We start from the raw sequence: 24,284 nt of genomic DNA on the forward strand, positions 1-24,284 counted from the left end.
TTAGTAATCAAGCATTACCAAAAGTGTAATGCTCTAAAGTCATGCCCCTAAAAGAAGCTGTAACAAGCATTAGAGTCCCTATCAAATTATTCTGTAAAGGTGTAGGTTCTCAAGTGATGAAAACTCTCTCAAACAGAAGTACTACACTCCCTGCCATCTTGGGAGTCATCCCAGAGTTTGAGCTACTGGCTTCAGAATGAGTTTCATTGTTACAAGTGCCTAATATTTTGTCTTATCATAGAAGGTAGTATTACAATAGTTCTCTTTTATCTTTTAGAAAACTGAATTAAAATTGGAGAACAAAGAGTACAAAGAAATTCAGCGAGATGTTGGTGATGATGTGCAGTATTGGAACAGGACAGTTGGCCTGTACCTGGTTATTGAGGCTAGCAATGGTGTGATGCTGATCTGGGACAAAAAGACTACCGTTTTCATCAAGTTGAGCCCTGATTATAAGGTTAGTGCCTGTCTGTCTTCTTCTGAAGTAGTATTGTGAATAGACAAGAAAACAAATGTTCTTTTATTCTGACTCCATGTCTAATTCCTATATCCTCTGTGCACTCATGGTTAGCTTGCATTATTACTGTCATAGCTTGCAGAAGTGCTTCTGGGGTTTCTTACAATATATCACAATGCATTGCACAGGATGCATAGGATGCTATTCCAATAGACCCAAACATCTCAGGCAATACTCTTCAGTTTGTGCGTACTGATAGCCAATCATCCAGAATAATTTAGGGGATGTGGATTGACTGCACATGTGCTTGGAAATTTATATGTAATCTCAGCCCTGTTAAAACCAAACTCCCTATGCAATGTATGGCCATGGTTCTGTTTCCTGAAATTCAGCATGCTGAATTGGAGAATATTGAGGCATTGTAGAAACAGTGACACACTGTTACTTGAGGGGATTGGTGGACCTTAAATAACACTACCAAAAATTCACCATTGAGGGCAGATTGATACATTTTCTTCCAAGAAAAATGGGTCCCTGTAATTTCTTTTCCACTAATTAAGAAATTGTGATCATTATATTAAAAACTTTTAATAAAAACTGCTTTGAGCAGAAATTAATTACCTCAGGATTGTGTTAATGAATGATTTAAGATAAATTGAGAATGGAGAATAAATAATTCTTCCCAGCTGTAAGAGGCATGGGCACCCTTTAATGTTTTAAGTTGGATATGGAGACAGAGATATGGAAATAGAGTTGATAGAAATGATTTCAAGGAGGGAAAACATGGCAGCTGACAAATTTGCTGAGGAGAGACAAATAAAAATTTAGTTTTTGAACAAATTATTTGACAGTAAAGAAGAAAGTCATCATTTATGCAGACAGTAATTTGTCGTTTTCATGTCAATGTTTTGCTCTTACTTTATCAGAGACTGTTTCTCATTTCCATGGTATACTTAAAAACTCAATTTTCTTTTCCAGGGCAAAGTGTGTGGTCTGTGTGGCAACTTTGATGACAAGGCAAACAATGACTTTACAACAAGGAGTGGACTGCTGGACAGTAATCCTCTGAATTTTGGAAATTCCTGGAAACAATCTCCCATGTGCCCAGATGTCACACAAGAGATTAAGCCCTGTGATCTGAAACCACACCGGAAGTCCTGGGCAGAGAAAGAATGCAGTATCATCCAGAGTGAAGTCTTCAAAATTTGTCACTCCAAGGTTTGTAGAAGACAATACGTGATGAGACAGCACAGTGCATTTCTGATAATGCAGAACCAAAAAGACCATCAGAAATGAATGAAGAGGTGGTTAAATGGATTGATATCTTCAATTAAGTCTTCAGTACAGCTACAGGTGTCAGAACATTTCATGTGGCCTTAGTCAAAGTAGTCTGAGTCTCTATGGGTCTGTGTCAGTGGTGGTGGTGGCAGCCCCAGCTGTACAAACCCATATTCATCACCACAGTTTCACTGCTACTACTCTGCAAGTTAGCTTCAGAAATGTATCCTGAACAGGTCTGTGTTTGCCGCAGTTGCTCCATCTCTTGTTGAGAGACAGTATTACAAGTACTGAAGGACCTTACAATCATCAGATCCATCTCTTGAGGGAAATTCATACTAAACATGAAAGGTGTCTGTTGAAGAGGCTACTACTTCTTGTACTATTCGATCCACAAAAGGATCTTTTTAGACACCACTGACATCACATAGTTTAGACAGACAGCTGCTGGTAACTGTGCAGCCAAATTGTCACAGCAAACACTGTGACAGCCCCACAGCTTTTAGAGTACAGTGCACAGAGAGCACTCCTCTTTATTTCTCATCTCTTTCCTGATGTATGGTAATATTAACAAGTTAATTACCATTGCAACAGTTTGTTCTTAACTCACAGTGGAAGAGTCACAAGCAATTATAAATTTAATTAATTTGTTATATGTTTCCAAGTGGCTTACTTCAGCAGCAAAAATCCAGTCTATGTTTCTCCCCTTGCAGTCTCAAATTAAAAAAAAAAAGAAAAAAAAGCTTTTTTAATGTGTCATTGGGTAAACTCTAAAAACTGATAGGCAAAAAATTACATGCTTAATATTTGCTGCAAATGAAGCCTTTCTGGCATTGTTCACCATTTGGTTGGCAAAGCTTGCTGGAAGATAAGACTTCACTGGCATCAGTTCAACTTGGTTTTGGGAGCACTAAAATGGAACTCTATTAGAAAATGCGAGCACTGCCAAGGACTCATACTTAGTTTTTGCAGTCATAGCAACTTATGAAGCAGCTATATTATTTTAAGTCTATTATTCCCCAAAACATATTGAGCAGCTTCAAGCCTGTGTTTGTGACTTGGTAACCTTTAGACACAGTATCATCCCTTTCTAGCTCAATTCTCATATATCAAGAGTTCTCAAACATATTAATTTGAAAACTAATTTGGAGATGAACTGGGGCATCATTTCTTCCCCTGACAGGTGGACCCACTTCCATACTATGAGGCTTGCGTTCATGATGCCTGCTCCTGTGACACTGGTGGGGACTGTGAGTGTTTCTGCTCTGCGGTTGCAGCGTATGCCCAAGAGTGCATCAAGGCTGAGGCCTGTGTTTTCTGGAGAACTCCTGATATCTGCCGTGAGTAACAGACAAACAAAACTGTTTCTTTCTAGCTGCTGTCAGAAAGCCAGTCAAATAAATCTTTAGTACTGTCATTGCAAGGTCATGCTGGCTGCTAGGTGAAACCTTTACTCAGCATATCAGAGAATTAACAGGCTAGTAAATTTGTATATTTCAGCTCTCTTCTCTTCTCTTCTCTTCTCTTCTCTTCTCTTCTCTTCTCTTCTCTTCTCTTCTCTTCTCTTCTCTTCTCTTCCCCTCTTTCATTCAATTTTAACAAAAAGTATATATCACTCCCATGTTTAGCACTGAACCTAATCAGTGCTATGTATATTAAGCAGTGTCCATTAGTGGTGATAGTACTCATACCAGTACATCATAAATTAATGTAAAATAGTATTTAAAGTAATATTACCCAAAAAGCACTCAAATAAAAATTTTGAGATTCTAAGAAGTGGAAATATATAATTTTTTTTTCTTAAAAAATTCATTCAGATTCAGATTTTGGACTAATTGGAGCTTTTAAGTGCAAGAAGTCAGTGAAACAAAAATTATAAGTTTAATTTAGCTCTGATATATAAGTTAATAAAAGCTCCTTCCTCTGTCTCTAGTCATCTAAGCTGAATTTAAGCTGTATTCATAATGGCTCATATGCTTCCTCTTGGACTTTCAGCCTGTGTGATACAGCAAGATGGAACTATTTTGTATAAAACTGAAAAATATTTAGGAGTTTGCTAGTAGCTGTGGAAGAAAAATATTCTCAGAAATATACCTTTAATTTTAAACTAAAATAATTTTTTTAAAATAGTTTTTCTTTATGATTTGAAGCATTTTTACCCTGTGCCCTGAATATTTAAAATTTCAGTCTTTGGCATCAATGTTTTAATGTATCCTAAATTTAAGCAGAGTAGCAGAAAGTCCAGGTCTTGTACCTCAATAGAAATTTGCCCAGTTTAACTTGTAGATTGAAGAGCTTGTACCTTTAAAGGCCTGCTTAGAAGTACATTCTGGCAAGCTTGTTTTTAATCAGCTTCTCTCTTTTCTCATCAGCAATATTCTGTGACTACTACAACCCTCGTAATGAGTGTGACTGGCACTACGAGCCTTGTGGCAGTAATATCACAACGTGCAGGATGATCAATAATGTCACCACCAACTTTACAATACCACTGCTGGAAGGTAACAAATTCCTTGCCACTTTATATTGTGTTTTGTATAACTTTGTTCATATATCTTTTAATAATTGTGGACTAATCAGACAACCTGATGAGATGTTCCTAAATCTGCTATGTTGAGTTTGTCTCCAGTTTCTTTACATTACATAAATGTTTTCTATAATGTAATTTATTATTTATTAACATTAACGAGTGATAGTTACATTACTGTCAGCCACAAAACTAGTTCTCTGTTTGGATAATATCCTGAAACATGCATTATTATTATGCCATGGTTATTTTGAATCCCACGCAAAAGTATTTCAAAACCAGGGAAATCTTTGATATGGCAAAGAGCAAGTCTGAAGCAAGAAACTGATATTTGGATGTTTTTAACCTTATCATTTTTTATGTACTAGATCATCTTGCCTTTACTAGATTAGTTGGCAACATTGACCTACCTTTACACTGGAAATTATCTTTTATAGCAGACGCACTGATGCTGCTATATACTGGATTTGTACTGGAGATTCTCTTTCCTTTGTAGATGAGATATTAGTAGCTGACAGTCCTTGTGGTTGATAATGGAACAGGAATTTCATATTAAAAGGACAGCAATGATCCAAGAATGTGAAAGTCTTTACAAGCATCTTCTGGTTTATCACATGGTAAAGCTGGAGAAAGAAGCTGTGTTTTTAGCCATAGAGTCTTTTTGGTCTGTACTGAAAGCACTTATCTCCAGTTTAGGGATTGGCAAGAAAAGCCTTGAGTATGACTTTGCTTTCAAGTGCTAGTAAAAAAATTAAAATAAAAAAATAAATCAAACCAAACAAAAAAAGCCCAAAACAAAACCAAAAACAAACCACCAAAAAGCCCTACTAAAAAAATCAACTAGAATCCCTTGCCAAAATATTCTTTAAAAACCCAACAAGCCTTTGTATTTTAAAATAAATTCTTATGTTATTAGATAGATAAGATTTGGGAGGTGTCAGAAGGCAGATTATTATATATCCAATTATCTTTCTTAATTATTTTTGTTGTTTAATTTCAATAGAAATATAGAGCAGATCTATTTTTGTTAGGACATCTTAAGTACAGTTTGGCAGTGTAAAGTGACTTTTAAGTACCAGTTAATTACATGTTGCTTCAGTTTAAAGGCTTTTTAGAACTCCAGTACAGTAAAAAGAGAACTACATGTCATTAATAATTGGACTTATAAGAATTTATTTAGAGGAAAGAGATACAATAATAATAACAACAGAATATTATTTTAAGTGTATTTACATAAAAAATGGAATGAAAATTGACAGTCAATTAATCCCTTGCAGTGAAATTTGGATCACTGCCTGAGGTAAGGAAAAACAATGTTTGTAGATAATTACCTGTACACCAGGTAGAGATATTGGTGTATTCAAGACATATAAACAAAGTTTTATGTTGCAAGAAATGTAGTGAAAAACCTGTTTGTTAGTGAACCTGCTTCCATATTCTGCACAAAAATATTATTGATATAGTGATCTGTACAAAAATTGGGGTGTTTCTTTGTCTTAAAATTACTACTTGCCTGTAGAAATGAGTTAGGGGTTTCTCCAAGGTATTGAACTAACAAAAAGAAACTTCACTGATTTTCATAAAAAAACTTTTTAATTCTCCTCACACCAGTATTATCAATGAGAACTGTTGAAGTCTTTTGGAAAGGCTAATTGTCCATAGTTTGATTTGAATAGGAAGTTTTAAATTTCTTTCACTATGAATGATTCAGTGAGAATAATTTGCCTTCAGAAGGCAACATATCACTGAGTTGACTTTTTCTACTTTTTCTTCATCCTGTATTCTGTTCTACCTGTCATCAATAGGTTGCTACCCCAGATGCCCTAATGACAAGCCTATTTATAATGAAGAGACAAAGCAATGTGTGACTGAAGATCAGTGTGGATGTTACCTTGAAGATGGAACCCATGTACCTCTTTGGCAAGAAGTACCCTCAGAAAACTGTACAATATGGTATATAAAAATTACTTGCAGTAATTCACAAAATAATTAGGATATGCCGAGTCCTTCATCTACTTTACTGGGCTCAAACAAATAGAGATGCAACTTCAGCTGAAGATCTGGTATATTCTTGAATTTCATAGTTTTCCAAACCCATAATAATCCAGATTTCAGGTTGGTAGTGTTATCATAATAAGTGCATTAGCAAATTAATTAATTATACCTGTCAACTGTCATGAATTATATAATGAAACCTTGATGAACTTCTAAAACAGCCATTCAATCCTCATTACTCTTTGGGAAGAGAGGGGCTACTCTGCCTTGCATTCTCACTTAAAACTGGGACTTCAAAATCACTGTAGTCTAGAATACTCTTGCCCTGAAAGAGATAGTTGAGTCCTAATTGTTCATGCTTAGAGTGTTAGCAATGACAGCATTTACACCTCTAGTTCCACGTGGTGACCAGAGAATAATCTGATCTAGCTGTAAATTCACTCTGCAAAACAGTTCTTATTGCAGTATTGCAACTCGCAGTTGAACTGAAAGTGGTGACTTAGTTTGAAAGAAAAATGGTAGGCAATACAAGAAAATATACCCAGAAAAATATCCAGTAGTGTAAATGAAGATCAAGTGACAAATATGTATGTTTCTGTGCTCTTGACTCTGCTAACAGGTGTCATAAAACATCAGCAACATTTTAATTTTTGAATATTTTTCTTTTAGTGTCTGTGTCCCGTCAGGATCCATAGAGTGTAAACCAGTCGCAGGTAAATAACGTTTGGGTTTTTCTGGAAACAAAAAGAAAAGGAAATGCACAGAACTGCTCTGTCTGACATTACAAAGGCTTAGTATTTATTTAGAATATGTCTTTCCAGTGCTAGTGAAAGTTGTGAGTAAAGAAAATTTGGCAGTACTTTTGTTGAACCTTGCTGTTAGTACTTCTGGTTAAACCTTTTTCTTGAGCCCTTTCAGTCTTTGTCCCCATGTCCCATATCCAAACTAATGGATTTCACTACGAGTTTGCACTTCCTGAACATGTAGTTATTAATATAAAAGTGTCAGATAGTAAATTGCAATTATTCTTTCTCTTACAACATTTTCAAAACTACTTTCTAAGTCTGTACCACCAGGCATTTTATTCAGAACTTGATTAAATATGTTTTAACATTGTTTTAAATGTAAAGATAAATTAGCACAATATAGTAGATCTAAGCTCCAGGTACAGGTCTGAAAAACATGCATGACTCATGTAAGTGCTCTCTTGTCCATAAGAATTTTGCCTCTGCCTTTTACGTGGTAGTGGAAAAATTGTACAGTAAAGCTCTTCTTTGCAGGATGTCCTTGTGTCATCAATGGAACAAGTTATGAAGTGGATGCTACTGTGGGAGTAGTACAGGATGGAGACACATGTATAAGATACGTTTGTGCAGAAAATGGCTCTGTAGTTCCTGCTGAAGTCTATCCTTGTCCAGCATCTTCACCTACAACCATTTCAACCTTCTCCCCTTACACTACTCTTACCACCACCACCACCACAGGTAAGTCATTAATAGAAATGTGATCTAAAAATTATTTTTTAAGGAAAATATTTTAAATATAGAATATACAATTCTATGGGATTGCAGTTGACACAGATAAAGCAATATTTAGGGATTTTTGTATCACACCACACTAAGAAAGACTTTTAGCATTTTGAGTTGATTTATTTCTCGTGAAAAAAAAAGTAAATATAAATGTATAGGGTGCCTTCATATTTTTGAAACAAAAATTTAGCTTTTCAATAATGGGATAGTAGAAATAATGTTAGTAGTGTCAGCAAAAAAAAAAAAAATACTATTATATTTCTTTTGAAATTATCTATTTTTGTTCTATTTCAGCATCCACTACAAGCCGTCCAGTAACTACAAGTAAGTTATAAATACAAAACAAAGTTGTTAAAAATATCAAAGGAATATTTAAAGGAAGAATAAATTAAAGACAATCAATACAGAAAAAAATACATTTTAAACAAAAACGAATAATTTTTTTAGAATTTCAAAAGTGCCATTAGTATAGAGAGAAGAAGGACCTTTAACGCTTCAGTTTGGTAATTGTATTTTGATGCAAAACTTCCAGTTTAAAGACCTGGTTATACAGAACCAATTTTAGAACTCTTTTCTTTGGAAGGATTACAAATTGCAATGCAGTCCTCTAGTCCTTAGTGGAAGAAAACAAAAAATGGATCTTCTCAGGATGTTCTCTGTAAACTCTGAAACCTCTGTCTTTTCTTGCAGCTCCATGCATAATCACAGAACTAATCTGTGACTGGACTGAGTGGTTTGATGTTAGTAAACCTGAAGAAGGTGGTGGTGACTATGAAACATATGATGAAATAAGAAAGCATGGACACAAAATATGTACAGCTCCTGAAGAAATTGAATGCAGGGCTAAGGATAAACCTGATTTGACCTTAGAACAACTTGGTCAGAAAGTAGAGTGTAATGTTAAATATGGGCTAATCTGTAAAAATGATGAGCAAGATATAACTATGTGGCCACTTTGCTATAATTATGAAATCAGAGTAAACTGTTGTGAATGGCAACAAATTCCTTGTGAGCCTACAATTACACCTACTATACCACAAACTTCAACCACCACCCAGACAACAGTAACCAGCAGTACTACAACCAGGACTTCAACAGAAATTACCACCACGCCCATACACATCCATTCCACAACATGTGAGTATACGCCATCAGTCCCCACTCCAGTAACTTCAATATCTATATCTATTTAAGAGAAAAATACTCTGTGATCTTACTTTGCCTTTGGAGAAATAAAGGGCTCTTGGCTACTGAAGTCAGGTCACAATCCTAGAAAATGTTGGTCTGCAAGGAAGTTTGGAGGGTTTGGACTTTTAAGCTTCTGCTGGAGACAATATTTCCAGATGGACCTGCTGTGTGAGAAAAGAGTAGGCCATGCTTCAAACTCCTGTTACTAGAGGCATGATCTGGGTGGGCTGCACAGGCTTCCTTCTTCAGGCTGACATGGTCTTGCTGATTTTGTGAGAAGCACTTTCCTGCACCAATCTCTTCACTAGGAAAAGCGGGCCATGACCCTCTCTGTCAGGGATTCTGCTTTCTGGGGCCAGAAAAGGAGGGCTCATGCTAGGGACCTTTGCAGTGCTAAGGGTGGGATGAGCTCTCTAGGTCTGTGCCAGCTGCCTCATGCACAGCTTCTGTTTAGTTCCTACTGAGTTCCTACTCATGCATTTGTATCTTTGTTCTCTGTCCCTGCTGTTTCTAGCTCCACCCACACCAAGCACACCAAAATCAACAACCATGACCTTGCCGACGGAGACTCCTACCACCACCAGCACCCCGACAACAACAACCACTGGACTACCAACACCCACCTCAACTACTTCAAGCACATCCTCACCAACACCAACATACACCACCACCACAACAACTCCAGGTACTTCTCTGGACTGTTCTCTGATGTGTTCCTTTGCTATGGGAGAAATGAAGGTGCCTTGGCCCCTCTGTAATGTGTTTCCATGGGATTGTAGATTGGAGGAATTACTGTTCATCCCCTGAAGTGCCCTGTGCACAAAGCTGGTCTTTCAGCCAGCTAGTTAAGAAGAACAAGGATTTAGGGGTCCTAGGGTGGAGGTCTGGGCTTCCCTGACTCAAAAGACTCCCAGGTAAAATTTCATGCTGGTACCCAGTTTAGACAGATGCTGAACTGATAGAAATTCTTGATTTTCCTGCTGTTGGACCTTGTTGTTCAGCCATCCAGAATGTAGTCACTGGATCCACACTAGGAGGACAATTGGAATGGGGATTTAGTCTGTGACTCTCTCATTCTAGGAATATCTGGGTAGACTTTTTTCCCTTCCTCCTTCTCCTTTGGCACGTCAGTACAAGTGCATGACAATGGTTCTAGATCTTGAAAGCAAGGATTACACTGGGAGACTTTCGGAAACAGTAAAAAATGCCACTTCTTGTGAACTATAGCCTTTTGCTAATAACATCTGCTAAAACGCTGGGAAGCCCTCCATTAGTCTGACATTCTGCCAGAACGAAATTTCCTGACAGTCAGGCAGGAATTTACTTCTTTTCACACTTCCATGTCTGACGATGAATTCACCACACAACTCTTACTGCAAGGATTTCTGAGGGGTGTTCAGGTAGTGAGGCAGAGATAGAAAGCCCCAGCGACATAAAAGAGCGATGCACCTCCTCATTTCTTACCTATTGGTAGGTCTCTCTGATTTGGTGAGAAGCACCTTTCAGCACCATCATCAGTCTCCTAGCTAAGAAAGAAGGTCCATCACCTTTCTGTGCATGGATTTCAAGGATTCTTCTCTCTGGGGCCAGAAAGGAAGGGCTAGTGCTAGGAACCTTTGTTGAAATAAGAGTGGCTTGATGCCTCTAGGTCTGGGGCAGCTGCCCCATGCACAGCTTCTGTTGATTTCCTATAGAGTCACACTGATGCCTTTGTGCCTTTGTCTGTTTTCTCTGTCCCTGATGTTTCTAACAGGCACACCCAGCACGGCATCTTCTACATCAGAATTGACACCCACTTCTACATCACCAGAGACGCTCAGCACCACCACAACCACCACCACCACCACCATCACCACCACCAACACCAGACCAACGACGACACCAACAACTGTTGCACCAACCACCTCACCTCATCCAAGTATGATTCAAAGCCAAGTAATTCCTGCCCAAAGCCCTGTGCCTCCAACTACAGTACCAACAAATAATTCTCAGGCTCTGTTGTCATTTCTGGCCTTGCTGTGAGAGTAGTGAAGATTTATGAGCACCTCCATTTGTGGGTCTGGAAGGGATCAGGGATGGGTGTAATTTCTGGGCAACCTGTGGCCAGAAATTCTGGCTATTTCATAAAGAAGAAGGATTTAGGGGTTCTTGGGGAAGGTCTTTTCTTCCCTGATTCAACAGTTCTCCAAGGAGGTATTTCATAATTGTGCCCAGTTGGAGTGGGATTAAAGTTTGTGGCAGTGGCATTTCAGGCTCTGTTTGGGCACAGCTGTGCAGACATTCTTCTCTTTCTCTCCTGTTTTGCTTCTATGGCCATCTCCTTACCAGCTGTTAGGGCTGTAGGATGCTTCCACGGATTTTGCTAGCCGAGTTTGGGGGTTAGTTTCAGAGCTCAGATTGCCACTTTTGACCGACACAAACTCTGGACAGCTGGGTTATGCCAGCGTTCCTATCGGTGCCTTTCTCCAGTGATCTGTGTGATGCTGGGAAGTGCTGGGAAACACTGGGAAGCTGCTGAGGCTTTGTTGGCAGCATGTGTGCTGTGCCTGCTTTCCTTGTCATTGGGTGCCTTCCCAGTGATTGTTTTCTCTGTGAAATATGGAGGTGATATGCATGGCCCAGGAAGCTGAGAGAGTGGCAGGAGTATCTGCTTAGTGCCTCTCTGCCTCCTGAATGGGCCTTATGTGAGAGGTTTATTGCACATGAGAGTCCATACAAAGCCATGTGACCCAGCTGTGGGGGACACACACATAACTCATGAGTGCCTGTGTCCTGATTTTGGCCAGGAGTAGTTTGTAGGGACAAGAAGAGGCATGGCCACACCATTGAGCTTTCTTATGGCCAGTGTTGGCTGAGTGCAGTAGCAGCCTGAGGGGCACTGCTGAGTGCAGGGGATGCCCAGAGCACCACCTGAGTGTGAGCTGGTGCCTTGCTGTCTTGTCTGTGTCCTGTCTGTTTCTAACTGTCTGTCTTGTTGTCACCTCTCAGCATGTGACTGCATCTGGACAGAATGGATCGATGTGACTTACCCAGATGGCTCTGACAGGAACAGTGGTGACTACGAAACCTTTGAGAACATTTGGAAGCAATACCCCTCCTGGGAGTGTGCGAAAGTTGAGAATATTTCCTGCCGAGCAGAGAAATTCCCTAACACTTCCATTGCAGATTTAGGGCAGAAAGTGGAATGTAACGTTAACGTAGGGCTCATCTGTAACAATAAAGATCAGCAGATTGGAGGTATAATACCGATGCCAGTCTGCCTCAACTACGAGATCAGTGTCTGCTGCACCCCCAACAGACCAGAGTGCCTTCCAACTCCAAACACCACGAGCACCACAACTTCCACAGCTTCACCCACAACGAGCAGTGTATCGTCTCCAATATCAACCACCACTCCAACAACAACAGCAGAGACTCACATCTCTACCACCACCACCACCACCACCACCACCACCACCACGATGCCCCCCAGCAGCACCACCACTAGTGGCAGCACCTCACAGACAACAACAACTGCTCCTGTCTCAACAACACCCGTTTCAACTACTTCAAGCACATCCACGCCCACACCAACCTACACCACCACCACACCAACTCCAGGTGCTTCTCTGATCCGTGCTTTCATGTGTTTCCTTGCTGTGGGGAACTGGATGTCTGTGAGCACCTCCATTTGTGCCTCTCTCTGGGATTGGACTAATTGTTGTGTATTCCCTGAAACGGCCTTTGCCCAAAGGTGGCCATTGGGCTGGTTGTTTCAGAAGGAGCAAGCATACAGGGCTCCATGTCCTCCTCTCCTGTGGAGATCTTGATCCTCTTGTTACTGTGCATACATCCTTCCCTGACCACAGATTCCCATATCAGCTCTTACTCCGTGAGTTAGTGAGGTGTTCAGGTAATGAGGCAGAGATAGAAAGCCCCCAGCAGATGAAAAGCATTACTCTTCCTCCTCTCTTCCCTATAGGTAGATCTCTCAGATTTTGTGTGAATCACCTTCCAGCACTATCCCCAGTATCATCAGTAGGCAAGGGGGCCTGTGACCTTGTGTATGCATGGATGTTAGGGATTCTGCTTTCTATGGCCAGAAAGGGAGGGCTGGTTTGGGGGACCTTTGTTGGTCTAAGGGTGGACTGACCTTTCTAGGTCTGTGGGGGCTGCCTCATGCACAGCTCCTGTTGAGTTCACACTGAGTCCCACTGATGCCTTTGTGCCTTTGTTTTCTCTGTCCCTGCTGTTTCCAACAGGCACAACTACACCCACACCAAGCACACCAATATCGATAATCACTACCTCGCCCTCAGAGACTACCACCACTAGCACCAGCCCTCCAAGCACAACAGCAACAACCACAACAACGGTTACTGGATCACCAACAACTATCTCAACTCCTGGAAGTATGTTCCCAGCAGTTGTAATTCCTACCAAATTACTCTTCATCTAACTACCCAACCAACAAATCTGGTCCTGTTGTCATTTCTGACCTTCTACTGGGATTACTGAAGGTCTGCAAGTGCCTCCATTTGTGGCATTGGTTGGGATTAGGGATCAGTGTAACTTCTGGACATCCTATGAATTGTCATGTGCCCAAAGCTGGACTTTTGGTCTGGCTGTTTCAGAAGGAACAATTATTTAGGGGCCTTAGGGAGAAGGTTTTGACTTCCCTGACTCAGCAGTGCTCTAAGGAGATATTTAATCCTGGTGCTTCATCTTAAACAGATTCTCAATTTAAGGAAATTTTGCTTCTACCTCTTTTGGTCTTAATCCTTCAGCTGGCCAGAATGTAGTCACTGGACCCATGGAATGCAATTGGAGTGGGACTTGGTCTTGTGACACATTCCAGGTTTTATTTGGGTACAGCTGTGTGTAGTTTCCCACCTTTCTCCTTTACCTTTTACTGTTAATGGTGTTCAGCTACTATAGCTGTAAGAAGGAAGGATTGTTCTGCCAGGCTTTTGAGAACAGTTTCAGTCTGCATACTACCATTTGCTGTGAACTGTGATCTTTGGCTGATCAGATCCACTAGTACACTGGGAAGCCCTTTATCAGGCTGACACTGGAAAATCATATGACAAACAGGCAGGAAGATATTCCTGTGCATGCTTCCATCCCTTACCACACATTCCCTTCTGAGGTCTTGCTCATGTTTAGTGAGGTGTTCAGGTAATGAGGCAGAGATAGAAAGCTCCAGCAAGTTTGAAAACATTACTCCTCCTCATCTCTTACCTATCGATAGGTCTCTCTGATTTGGTGAGAAGCACCTTCGAGCACCATTCCCAGTCTCCTAGCTAGGAGAGGAAGGCCATCACCCTCTCTGGATGTCTGGATCCCCATCATCCTCATGGTTGTCAAGGATTGTTTTCTCTGGGGTCAGAGAGGGAGGGTTGTTGCTAAGGATCTTTGCTGTACTAAGTATCGGCTGACACTTCTAGATCTGGGGCAGCTGCCTCATGCAACGCTTCTGTTGACTTCCTATTGAATCCTGCTCATGACTTTGTGCCTTTGTTTTTTCTGTCTCTGCTGTTTCCAACAGGCACACCTCCATCCACACCAAGCACAACATCCAGTACATCAGAATCGCCAACCTCTCACTTGCCATCAGAGACTCCCACCACCACTGCCAGCACCACGATGCCCCCCAGCAGCACCACCAGCATCAGCACTCCGAGCACAACAACTGTTACTGAATCATCAACACTCACCTCAACTACTCCAAGCACATCCACGCCCACACCAACATACACCACCACCACAACTTCAGGTACTTCTACATTTTGTGCTCTCACTCGTTTCCCTTCTGTTGGAGTAATGAAGATCTGTAAGCACCTCTTTCTGCCTCTGTGTGGGATCAGGGATGGGTATAATTCATAGGTACTCCAGGAAATGGCCTGTTCCAAACCTGGTGTTTTGGCTTGCTGTTTCATAAGGAACAGGTATTCAGGGATTACAGGAAGAAGGTCTTGGCTTCCCCGACTCAACAGGGCACCAAGGAGTTATTTCATGCTGGTGCCCAGCTTAGAAAGATGCTGAACTGATGAGAAGTGTTGCTTTTGCTGGTTTTGGGCCATCCTTCTGCTGGCCAGAATGGAATCACTGGAGCCATGGAATTCAATTAGAGTTCACTTGGTCTAGTGGCAGTGGCATATCAGGTTCTGTCTGGACACTGCTATTCCGAGTTTTCTCCCTTTCGCCTTCTTTTTCCAGTCAGTGTTAAAAGTTGTCAGTTGCAATAGATGTTGGAAGGAAGGATTCCCCTGCCAGACTTTTGGGACCAATTTCTCTCTGCAGACTGCCCCATCCTGTGAACTGTTGATGAGATTTACTAGGGCCTTGATGAGATTCAGTAGTGCCCAGGGAAGTTGTTCATCAGGCCTTCATTGCGCCACAGGGATATCACAGGATGATCAGGCAGGAATATATTCACAGAATCAGTTTGGTTGGGAAAGATCACTGAGATCATCATGTCCAGCCTTTGCCTAAACACCACCATGTCACCTAGACCATGGCACTAAGTCCCACATCCACTTTTGTCTTAAAAGCCACCAGACACTGTGTCTCTGTCATCTCCTTGGGCAGTCCATTGCAGTGTCTAATCATTTGTTCTCTGGAGAAATTCCTCCTAATATCCAACTTAAACCTTCCCCAGCACAACTGCCTCATGAAGAGCTTCTCTTGAGTTGACACTGAGTCCCACTCATGTCTTTGTGTCTTTGTCTGTTTTCTCTGTCCCTTCTGTTTCTAACAGGCACAACTACACCCACACCAAGCACAACAAAATCAACAACCACTACCCCGCCACCGGAGACTACCACCTCCACCACCAGCCCTCCAAGCACAACAACCACTGTTCCTGAATCAACAACAACCATCTCAACTCCTCAAAGTATGTTTCCAAAAGCAATAATTCTCACCAAAACCCCTCTGCTCCCAGGAACAGAACTGACAAATAATTCTCTAGTTCTGTTGGTATTTCTAGCCTTGCTGTGGGAGTAGTGAAGATCCATGAAACACCTCCATATGTGGCTTTAGATGGGATAAGGAATGGGTGTAACTTCTGTGAATCCCAGGAAAAGTCCTGTGGCCAAGTCTGGCTCTTGGGCTAGCTATTTCATAAGGAACAAGAATTCAGGGGTTCTTGGGGGAATGTCGTGTCTTTCCTGACTCAACAGTGCTTCAAGGAGGTATTTCATGTCAGTGCCCAGCTAAGACAGATGCTGAACCAATGGGTAACATTACTTTTGCAGCTGTTGGACAGTGTCCTTCATCTGGCCAGAATGTAGTCACTGGAGCCATGGAGTGCAGTTGGAGTGGGACTTGGTCTTGTAGCAGTGGCATTTCAGGCTGTGTTTGGGTTCAGCTGTGTAGGCTTTCCTCTTTTTCTCCTCCTATGCCCTCTGTGTGATAGTGGTTGTCAGCTGTTAAATGTGTAAGAAGGAAGGATTCTCCTGACAGCCTTTTTGGGAACAGTTTCACTCTGCAGACTGCCTCTTGCTGTGTACTGTAATTTTTGGCTGATGGTACCTCTGATGAGATCCACTAGTGCTCAGGGAAGCCCTGCATCAGACTGACATTGGAACACAGGGGAGTCACATGCCAATCAGGCAGGAACATACTCCTGGGCATGGTTTCCTTCCCAGTTTCCACTCTTATCTTCTATTCCATGAGTTAGTGAGGTGTTCCAGTAATGAGGCAGGGATAGAATGCTCCAGCTAGATCCAAAACATTGCTCCTCCTCATCTCTTACCTATGGGTTTGTCTGTCTGATTTTGTGAGAAGCACCTTCCAGCACCATCTTTAATCTCTTCACGCGGAGAGAAGAACCATGACACTTTCTGTGTATGGATATCAAGGATTCTGCTTTCTACAGCCAGAAAGGAAGGGCTGGTTCTGGGGACCATTGCTGTGCGAAGGGTGGGCTGACCTCTCTAGGTTTGTGCCAGCTGCCTCATGTGCAGCTTCTGCTGTGTTCGTATTGAGTCTCATTGATGCCTTTGTGCCTTTGTCTGTTTTCTCTGTTTCTACTGTTCCCAACAGCCCCACCTACAAGCACACCAGGTACACCAACTACTCCCACTCCGACAGCATCTGAAACTCCCAACATCACTTCCAGCACCACAATGCCTCCCAGCAGCACCACCAGCATCAGCACCCCTAGGACAACAACAACAACTGTTACTGGCTCATCAACAACCTTCTCAACTACTTCAAGCACATCCACACCCATATCGAGATATACAACCACCGTACCAACTCCAGGTACTTCTGCCTTGTCTGAACTTGTGTCCTCTTGCTTAGAGAGTAATGAAGGTCTGTTAGCACTTCCATTTGTGCCTCAGTATGGAATTGAGGAAGGGTGTAACTGCTGTGCATCCCATGAAATGCCCTTTGCCCAAAACTGGAACTTGGGCTGGCTGTTTCAGAAGTGATGAAAATTCAGGGGTTCTTGTGAGAAGCCCTTGGCTTCCATTACTCAACAGGCATTTAATAAGGTGTTTCATGCTGATACTCCTGCTGGGCTTAGAGAGATGCTAAATTGATGGGAAATCCTGTGTACTTGTTGGACCTTGTCCTTCATCTGTCAAGAATTTAGTCACTGGACGTAAGTGTGAAATTGCAATGAGGATTAGTCTTGTGGCACTGTAATTTCAGGTGCTTTCTGGGAAAAATTCACTGTCTTCTCCTCCTCTACAATATCAGTGCTAGTGGGTGCCAGTGTTTAGAGATACAGGAAGCAGGGATTTCTGTGACAGGCTTTTGGGAACAGTTTCACTCTGCAGACTGTCACTTCCTCTGATGTACGGTCTTTGGCTGATGAGATTCACAAATCCTCTGGGAATCCCTTCAGAGGGCTGATATCAAATCAGTGGAGCTACTGTACAATGAGGCAGGAACATATTTCTGTATGTGCTTCATTCTCGAACCACACATTCCCCTCTCAGCTCCTGCTCCAGGATTTGGTGAGGTGTTCAGAAAATGAGGCAGAGATAGAAGGCATCAGCCAGATAAAAGGCATTACTCCTCCTCCTCTCTTGCTTGGTATTTCTGATTTTGTGCAAAGCAACTTCCAGAACCATCCCCAGTGTCCTAGCTAGGAAAGGAGGAACATGACCATCTCAGTGCAGGGATTTCAAGGATTCTTCTCTCTGGGGCCAGAAAATAAGAGCTAGTCCTAGGGAAATTTGTTGATATAAGAGTGGGTTGATGCCTCTAGGTCTGGGGCAGCTGCCCCATGCACAGCTTCTGCTGATTTACTATTGAGTCCCACTGATGCCTTTGTGCCTTTGTCTGTTTTCTCTGTCCCTGATGTTTCTAACAGGCACACCCAGCACGGCATCTTCTACATCAGAATTGACACCCACTTCTACATCACCAGAGACGCTCAGCACCACCACAACCACCACCACCACCACCATCACCACCACCAACACCAGACCAACGACGACACCAACAACTGTTGCACCAACCACCTCACCTCATCCAAGTATGATTCAAAGCCAAGTAATTCCTGCCCAAAGCCCTGTGCCTCCAACTACAGTACCAACAAATAATTCTCAGGCTCTGTTGTCATTTCTGGCCTTGCTGTGAGAGTAGTGAAGATTTATGAGCACCTCCATTTGTGGGTCTGGAAGGGATCAGGGATGGGTGTAATTTCTGGGCAACCTGTGGCCAGAAATTCTGGCTATTTCATAAGGAACAAGGATTTAGGGGTTCCTGGGGAAGGTCTTTTCTTCCCTGATTCAACAGTTCTCCAAGGAGGTATTTCATAATTGTGCCCAGTTGGAGTGGGATTAAAGTTTGTGGCAGTGGCATTTCACGCTCTGTTTGGGCACAGCTGTGCAGACATTCTTCTCTTTCTCTCCTGTTTTGCTTCTGTGGCCATCTCCTTACCAGCTGTAGGGCTGTAGGATGCTTCCACGGATTTTGCTAGCCGAGTTTGGGGGTTGGTTTCAGAGCTCAGATTGCCACTTTTGACCGACACAAACTCTGGACAGCTGGGTTATGCCAGCGTTCCTATCGGTGCCTTTCTCCAGTGATCTGTGTGATGCTGGGAAGTGCTGGGAAACACTGGGAAGCTGCTGAGGCTTTGTTGGCAGCATGTGTGCTGTGCCTGCTTTCCTTGTCATTGGGTGCCTTCCCAGTGATTGTTTTCTCTGTGAAATATGGAGGTGATATGCATGGCCCAGGAAGCTGAGAGAGTGGCAGGAGTATCTGCTTAGTGCCTCTCTGCCTCCTGAATGGGCCTTATGTGAGAGGTTTATTGCACATGAGAGTCCATACAAAGCCATGTGACCCAGCTGTGGGGGACACACACATAACTCATGAGTGCCTGTGTCCTGATTTTGGCCAGGAGTAGTTTGTAGGGACAAGAAGAGGCATGGCCACACCATTGAGCTTTCTTATGGCCAGTGTTGGCTGAGTGCAGTAGCAGCCTGAGGGGCACTGCTGAGTGCAGGGGATGCCCAGAGCACCACCTGAGTGTGAGCTGGTGCCTTGCTGTCTTGTCTGTGTCCTGTCTGTTTCTAACTGTCTGTCTTGTTGTCACCTCTCAGCATGTGACTGCATCTGGACAGAATGGATCGATGTGACTTACCCAGATGGCTCTGACAGGAACAGTGGTGACTACGAAACCTTTGAGAACATTTGGAAGCAATACCCCTCCTGGGAGTGTGCGAAAGTTGAGAATATTTCCTGCCGAGCAGAGAAATTCCCTAACACTTCTATTGCAGATTTAGGGCAGAAAGTGGAATGTAACGTTAACGTAGGGCTCATCTGTAACAATAAAGATCAGCAGATTGGAGGTATAATACCAATGCCAGTCTGCCTCAACTACGAGATCAGTGTCTGCTGCACCCCCAACAGACCAGAGTGCCTTCCAACTCCAAGCACCACGAGCACCACAACTTCCACAGCTTCACCCACAACGAGCAGTGTATCGTCTCCAATATCAACCACCACTCCAACAACAACAGCAGAGACTCACATCTCTACCACCACCACCACCACCACCACCACCACCACCACGATGCCCCCCAGCAGCACCACCACTAGTGGCAGCACCTCACAGACAACAACAACTGCTCCTGTCTCAACAACACCCGTTTCAACTACTTCAAGCACATCCACGCCCACACCAACCTACACCACCACCACACCAACTCCAGGTGCTTCTCTGATCCGTGCTTTCATGTGTTTCCTTGCTGTGGGGAACTGGATGTCTGTGAGCACCTCCATTTGTGCCTCTCTCTGGGATTGGACTAATTGTTGTGTATTCCCTGAAACGGCCTTTGCCCAAAGGTGGCCATTGGGCTGGTTGTTTCAGAAGGAGCAAGCATACAGGGCTCCATGTCCTCCTCTCCTGTGGAGATCTTGATCCTCTTGTTACTGTGCATACATCCTTCCCTGACCACAGATTCCCATATCAGCTCTTACTCCGTGAGTTAGTGAGGTGTTCAGGTAATGAGGCAGAGATAGAAAGCCCCCAGCAGATGAAAAGGATTACTCCTCCTCCACTCTTCTCTATAGGTAGATCTCTCAGATTTTGTGCTAATCACCTTCCAGCACTATCCCCAGTATCATCAGTAGGCAAGGGGGCCTGTGACCTTGTGTATGCATGGATGTCAGGGATTCTGCTTTCTATGGCCAGAAAGGGAGAGCTGGTTTGGGGGACCTTTGTTGGTCTAAGTGTGTACTGACCTTTCTACATCTGTGGGGGTGCCTCATGCACAGCTCCTGTTGAGTTCAGAGTCCCACTGATGCCTTTGTGCCTTTGTCTGTTTTCTCTGTCCCTGCTGTTTCCAACAGGCACAACTACACCCACACCAAGCACATCATCCACTACACCAGAATTGCCCACCACATCACCAGAGACTCCCAGCACCACAACCACCACCAGCAGCAGCAGCTCTCCGGGTACAACCACAACTCCTACTGGTTCACCAACACCCACCTCAACTACTTCAAGCACCTCCTCTCCCACACCAACCTACACCATCACCCTATCAACTCCAGGTACTTTTTAGTTTTGTTGTCTCATATGTTCTTTGCCTTTGGGAGTACTAAGGGTGTGGGAACACCTACTTTTTTGCCTCTGTATGGCATCAAGAATGGATTAACTTGTGGACAGCCCCTGAAACAGCCTTTGCTGTCTTACAAAGACTTTGTAGTTTTTTCTGCTATTGACTTTGTCTTTCAGCAAGCCAGAGTGGCATCTCTCGACACATGGAGTGTAATGGAGTAGGGCTTGATTTTGTAACACTTGCATTTCGAGCTCTTCTTAGGCTCAGATGTGTAGTCTTTCTTCCTTGTCTCCTGCTCCTTTGCCATGTCAGTAATAATGTTTCTCAGCTATTATACATGCAGGAAGGAAGCATATCTCTGCCATGCTTTTGGAAAGAGTTTCACTCTGCAGACTGTGACTTTCTGTGAACTGTGGTCTTTGCCTGACAAAATTCACTAGTACTCTGGGAACTCCTGATATCAGAAAATCACATGCCAATCAGACAGGAACATATTCCTGTGCATGCTTCCTTCCCTGATCACAGCTTCCCATCTCAGCTCTTACCTGAGGATTTAGTGTGGTGTTCTAGATAATGAGGCATAGATAGAAAACTCCAGCAAGATCAAAAGCATTGCTCCTTCTCATCTCTTACCTATTTCTGAATTTGTACAAAGCACCTTCCATCATTATCAGTCTCTTTACTAGGAGAGGAGGGTCATGACCTTATGTGTGCACAAATTTCAAGGAGTTTGCTTTCTGAAGTCATAAAGGAAGGGATCTTTGCTGAACTAAGAGTCGGCTGACCTCTCTAGGTCTGTGCCAGCTGCCTCATGAAGAGCTTCTCTTGAGTTGACACTGAGTCCCACTCACGTCTTTGTGTCTTTGTCTGGTTTCTCTGTCCCTGCTGTTTCTAACAGGCACAACTCCACCCACACCAAGCACAACAAAATCAACAACCACTACCCCGCCACCGGAGACTACCACCTCCACCACCAGCCCTCCAAGCACAACAACCACTGTTCCTGAATCAACAACAACCATCTCAACTCCTCAAAGTATGTTTCCAAAAGCAATAATTCTCACCAAAACCCCTCTGCTCCCAGGAACAGAACTGACAAATAATTCTCTAGTTCTGTTGGTATTTCTAGCCTTGCTGTGGGAGTAGCGAAGATCCATGAAACACCTCCATATGTGGCTTTAGATGGGATAAGGAATGGGTGTAACTTCTGTGAATCCCAGGAAAAGTCCTGTGGCCAAGTCTGGCTCTTGGGCTAGCTATTTCATAAGGAACAAGAATTCAGGGGTTCTTGGGGGAATGTCGTGTCTTTCCTGACTCAACAGTGCTTCAAGAGGTATTTCATGCCAGTGCCCAGCTAAGACAGATGCTGAACCAATGGGTAACATTACTTTTGCAGCTGTTGGACAGTGTCCTTCATCTGGCCAGAATGTAGTCACTGGAGCCATGGAGTGCAGTTGGAGTGGGACTTGGTCTTGTAGCAGTGGCATTTCAGGCTGTGTTTGGGTTCAGCTGTGTAGGCTTTCCTCCTTTTCTCCTCCTATGCCCTCTGTGTGATAGTGGTTGTCAGCTGTTAAATGTGTAAGAAGGAAGGATTCTCCTGACAGTCTTTTTGGGTACAGTTTCACTCTGCAGACTGGCTCTTGCTGTGTACTGTAATTTTTGGCTGATGGTACCTCTGATGAGATCCACTAGTGCTCAGGGAAGCCCTGCATCAGACTGGTATTGGAACACATAAAGAATCACATGTTAATTATGTGCATGCTTCCATCCCTGATTACAGATTCTCATCTCAGCTCTTACCCCAGGATGTAGCAAAAATTCAGATAATGAGGCAGGGATAGAATGCCCCCGCCAGATCCCAAACACTGCTCCTCCTCATCTCTTACCTCTTGATAGGTCTCTGATTTTGTGAGAAGCACCTTCCAGCACCATCTTTAATCTCTTCACACGGAGAGAAGGACCATGACACTTTCTGTGCATGGATGTCAAGGATTCTGCTTTCTACAGCCAGAAAGGAAGGGCTGGTTCTGGGGACCATTGCTGTGCGAAGGGTGGGCTGACCTCTCTAGGTTTGTGCCAGCTGCCTCCAGCACAGCTTCTGTTCACATTGAGCCCCACTGATGCCTTTGTGCCTTTGTCTGTTTTCTCTGTCCCTGCTTTTTCTAACAGGCACAACTCCATCCACACCAAACACACCAATATTGACAAGCACTACCTCACCGCCGGAGACTACCACCACCACCAGCACCCCGATGAGCACAACCACTGTTACTGGACCACCAACATCCACCCCAACTACTTCAAGCACATCCTCACCAACACCAACATACACCACCACCACACCAACTCCAGGTACTTCTCTGGCTTGTGCTGTTTCTTGCTCCCATTCTGTGGTTGCCCTGAAGGTACATGAGAACCTCAAACTGTGTGTCTCAGTATGGAATTGGGGATGGGTGTAACTGCAGAGCATCCCTGGAAGAGCCATTGCTTATAACTTGCCTTTCATCTGCCTATTAAAAAGGAACAAGGTTTTGTGGTTCTGTGCAAAAAATCTGGTCTTCCCTCAGTCAAAAAGGCTCAGAGGAGGTGTTTCATGCTGATGCTCAGCTTACACAGATCTTGAACTGATAGGAAATCTTGCCTTTTTTTTTTGCTGCTGGACCTTGTCCCTGAGCTGGCCAGAACACATTCACTGGGCATACGTGCAATTGTGGCATGGTACTCTCAGGACTGGCATTTTAGGCACTGATTGGACATAACTGTGTATGTAGGTCTCCTTCCCACTCTCCCATTCCTTTGCCCTATCAGTGCTAATGCTTGTCAGCTGTTATAGATGTAGGAAGGATGGATATGCTTTTGGGAACAATTTCATTCTGCAGACTGTGACTTTCTGTGAGCTGTGGTCTTGGATGATCAGATCCACTAGTACTCTGAGAAGCCACATATCAGGGTGACATTGTGAAAACTACATGCCAATCAGGCAGGAACATACTGCTGTGTATGCTTCCTTCCTGGATCACAGCTTCACATCTCAGCTCTTACCTGAGGATTTAGTGTGGTGTTCTAGATAATAACATGGAGATAGAAAGCCCCAGCAAGATCAAAAGCATTGCTCCTCCTCATCTCTTACCTATTGGTAGGTGTCTCTGTTTTGGTGGGAAGAACCTTCCAGCAGCATCTTTTTGCTCAGAGGGAAGGGACATGACCTTGTGTGTGCATGGATTTCAAATATTGTGCTTTTTGGGGCCAGAAAGGAAGGGCTGGTGCTAGGGTGGTCTGACCCTTCTAGATCTGTGGTA

At 43.2% G+C, this 24,284-nt stretch overlaps 1 protein-coding gene across 1 annotated transcript in view; it reads left to right on the plus strand.

The window, feature by feature from the left end:
- Window positions 1-24,284, plus strand: part of MUC2 (mucin 2, oligomeric mucus/gel-forming) — a 54,792-nt gene that overhangs the window by 16,034 nt on the left and 14,474 nt on the right. Inside the window, exons 22-41 of the mRNA XM_077784417.1 lie at window positions 278-457; window positions 1,436-1,675; window positions 2,919-3,075; window positions 4,108-4,236; window positions 6,068-6,215; window positions 6,927-6,970; window positions 7,538-7,741; window positions 8,081-8,110; window positions 8,477-8,850; window positions 9,542-9,659; window positions 10,728-10,892; window positions 11,963-12,574; window positions 14,502-14,729; window positions 15,714-15,851; window positions 17,003-17,224; window positions 18,285-18,449; window positions 19,519-20,130; window positions 20,771-20,977; window positions 21,884-22,021; window positions 23,155-23,337. Of these exons, the coding sequence (XP_077640543.1) occupies window positions 278-457; window positions 1,436-1,675; window positions 2,919-3,075; window positions 4,108-4,236; window positions 6,068-6,215; window positions 6,927-6,970; window positions 7,538-7,741; window positions 8,081-8,110; window positions 8,477-8,850; window positions 9,542-9,659; window positions 10,728-10,892; window positions 11,963-12,574; window positions 14,502-14,729; window positions 15,714-15,851; window positions 17,003-17,224; window positions 18,285-18,449; window positions 19,519-20,130; window positions 20,771-20,977; window positions 21,884-22,021; window positions 23,155-23,337 (4,294 nt within the window). The remainder of the gene's footprint in view (window positions 1-277; window positions 458-1,435; window positions 1,676-2,918; window positions 3,076-4,107; window positions 4,237-6,067; window positions 6,216-6,926; window positions 6,971-7,537; window positions 7,742-8,080; window positions 8,111-8,476; window positions 8,851-9,541; window positions 9,660-10,727; window positions 10,893-11,962; window positions 12,575-14,501; window positions 14,730-15,713; window positions 15,852-17,002; window positions 17,225-18,284; window positions 18,450-19,518; window positions 20,131-20,770; window positions 20,978-21,883; window positions 22,022-23,154; window positions 23,338-24,284) is intronic.

The sequence above is a fragment of the Lonchura striata genome, chromosome 6, assembly GCF_046129695.1.
Source record: "Lonchura striata isolate bLonStr1 chromosome 6, bLonStr1.mat, whole genome shotgun sequence".
NCBI classification, from domain to species: domain Eukaryota; kingdom Metazoa; phylum Chordata; class Aves; order Passeriformes; family Estrildidae; genus Lonchura; species Lonchura striata.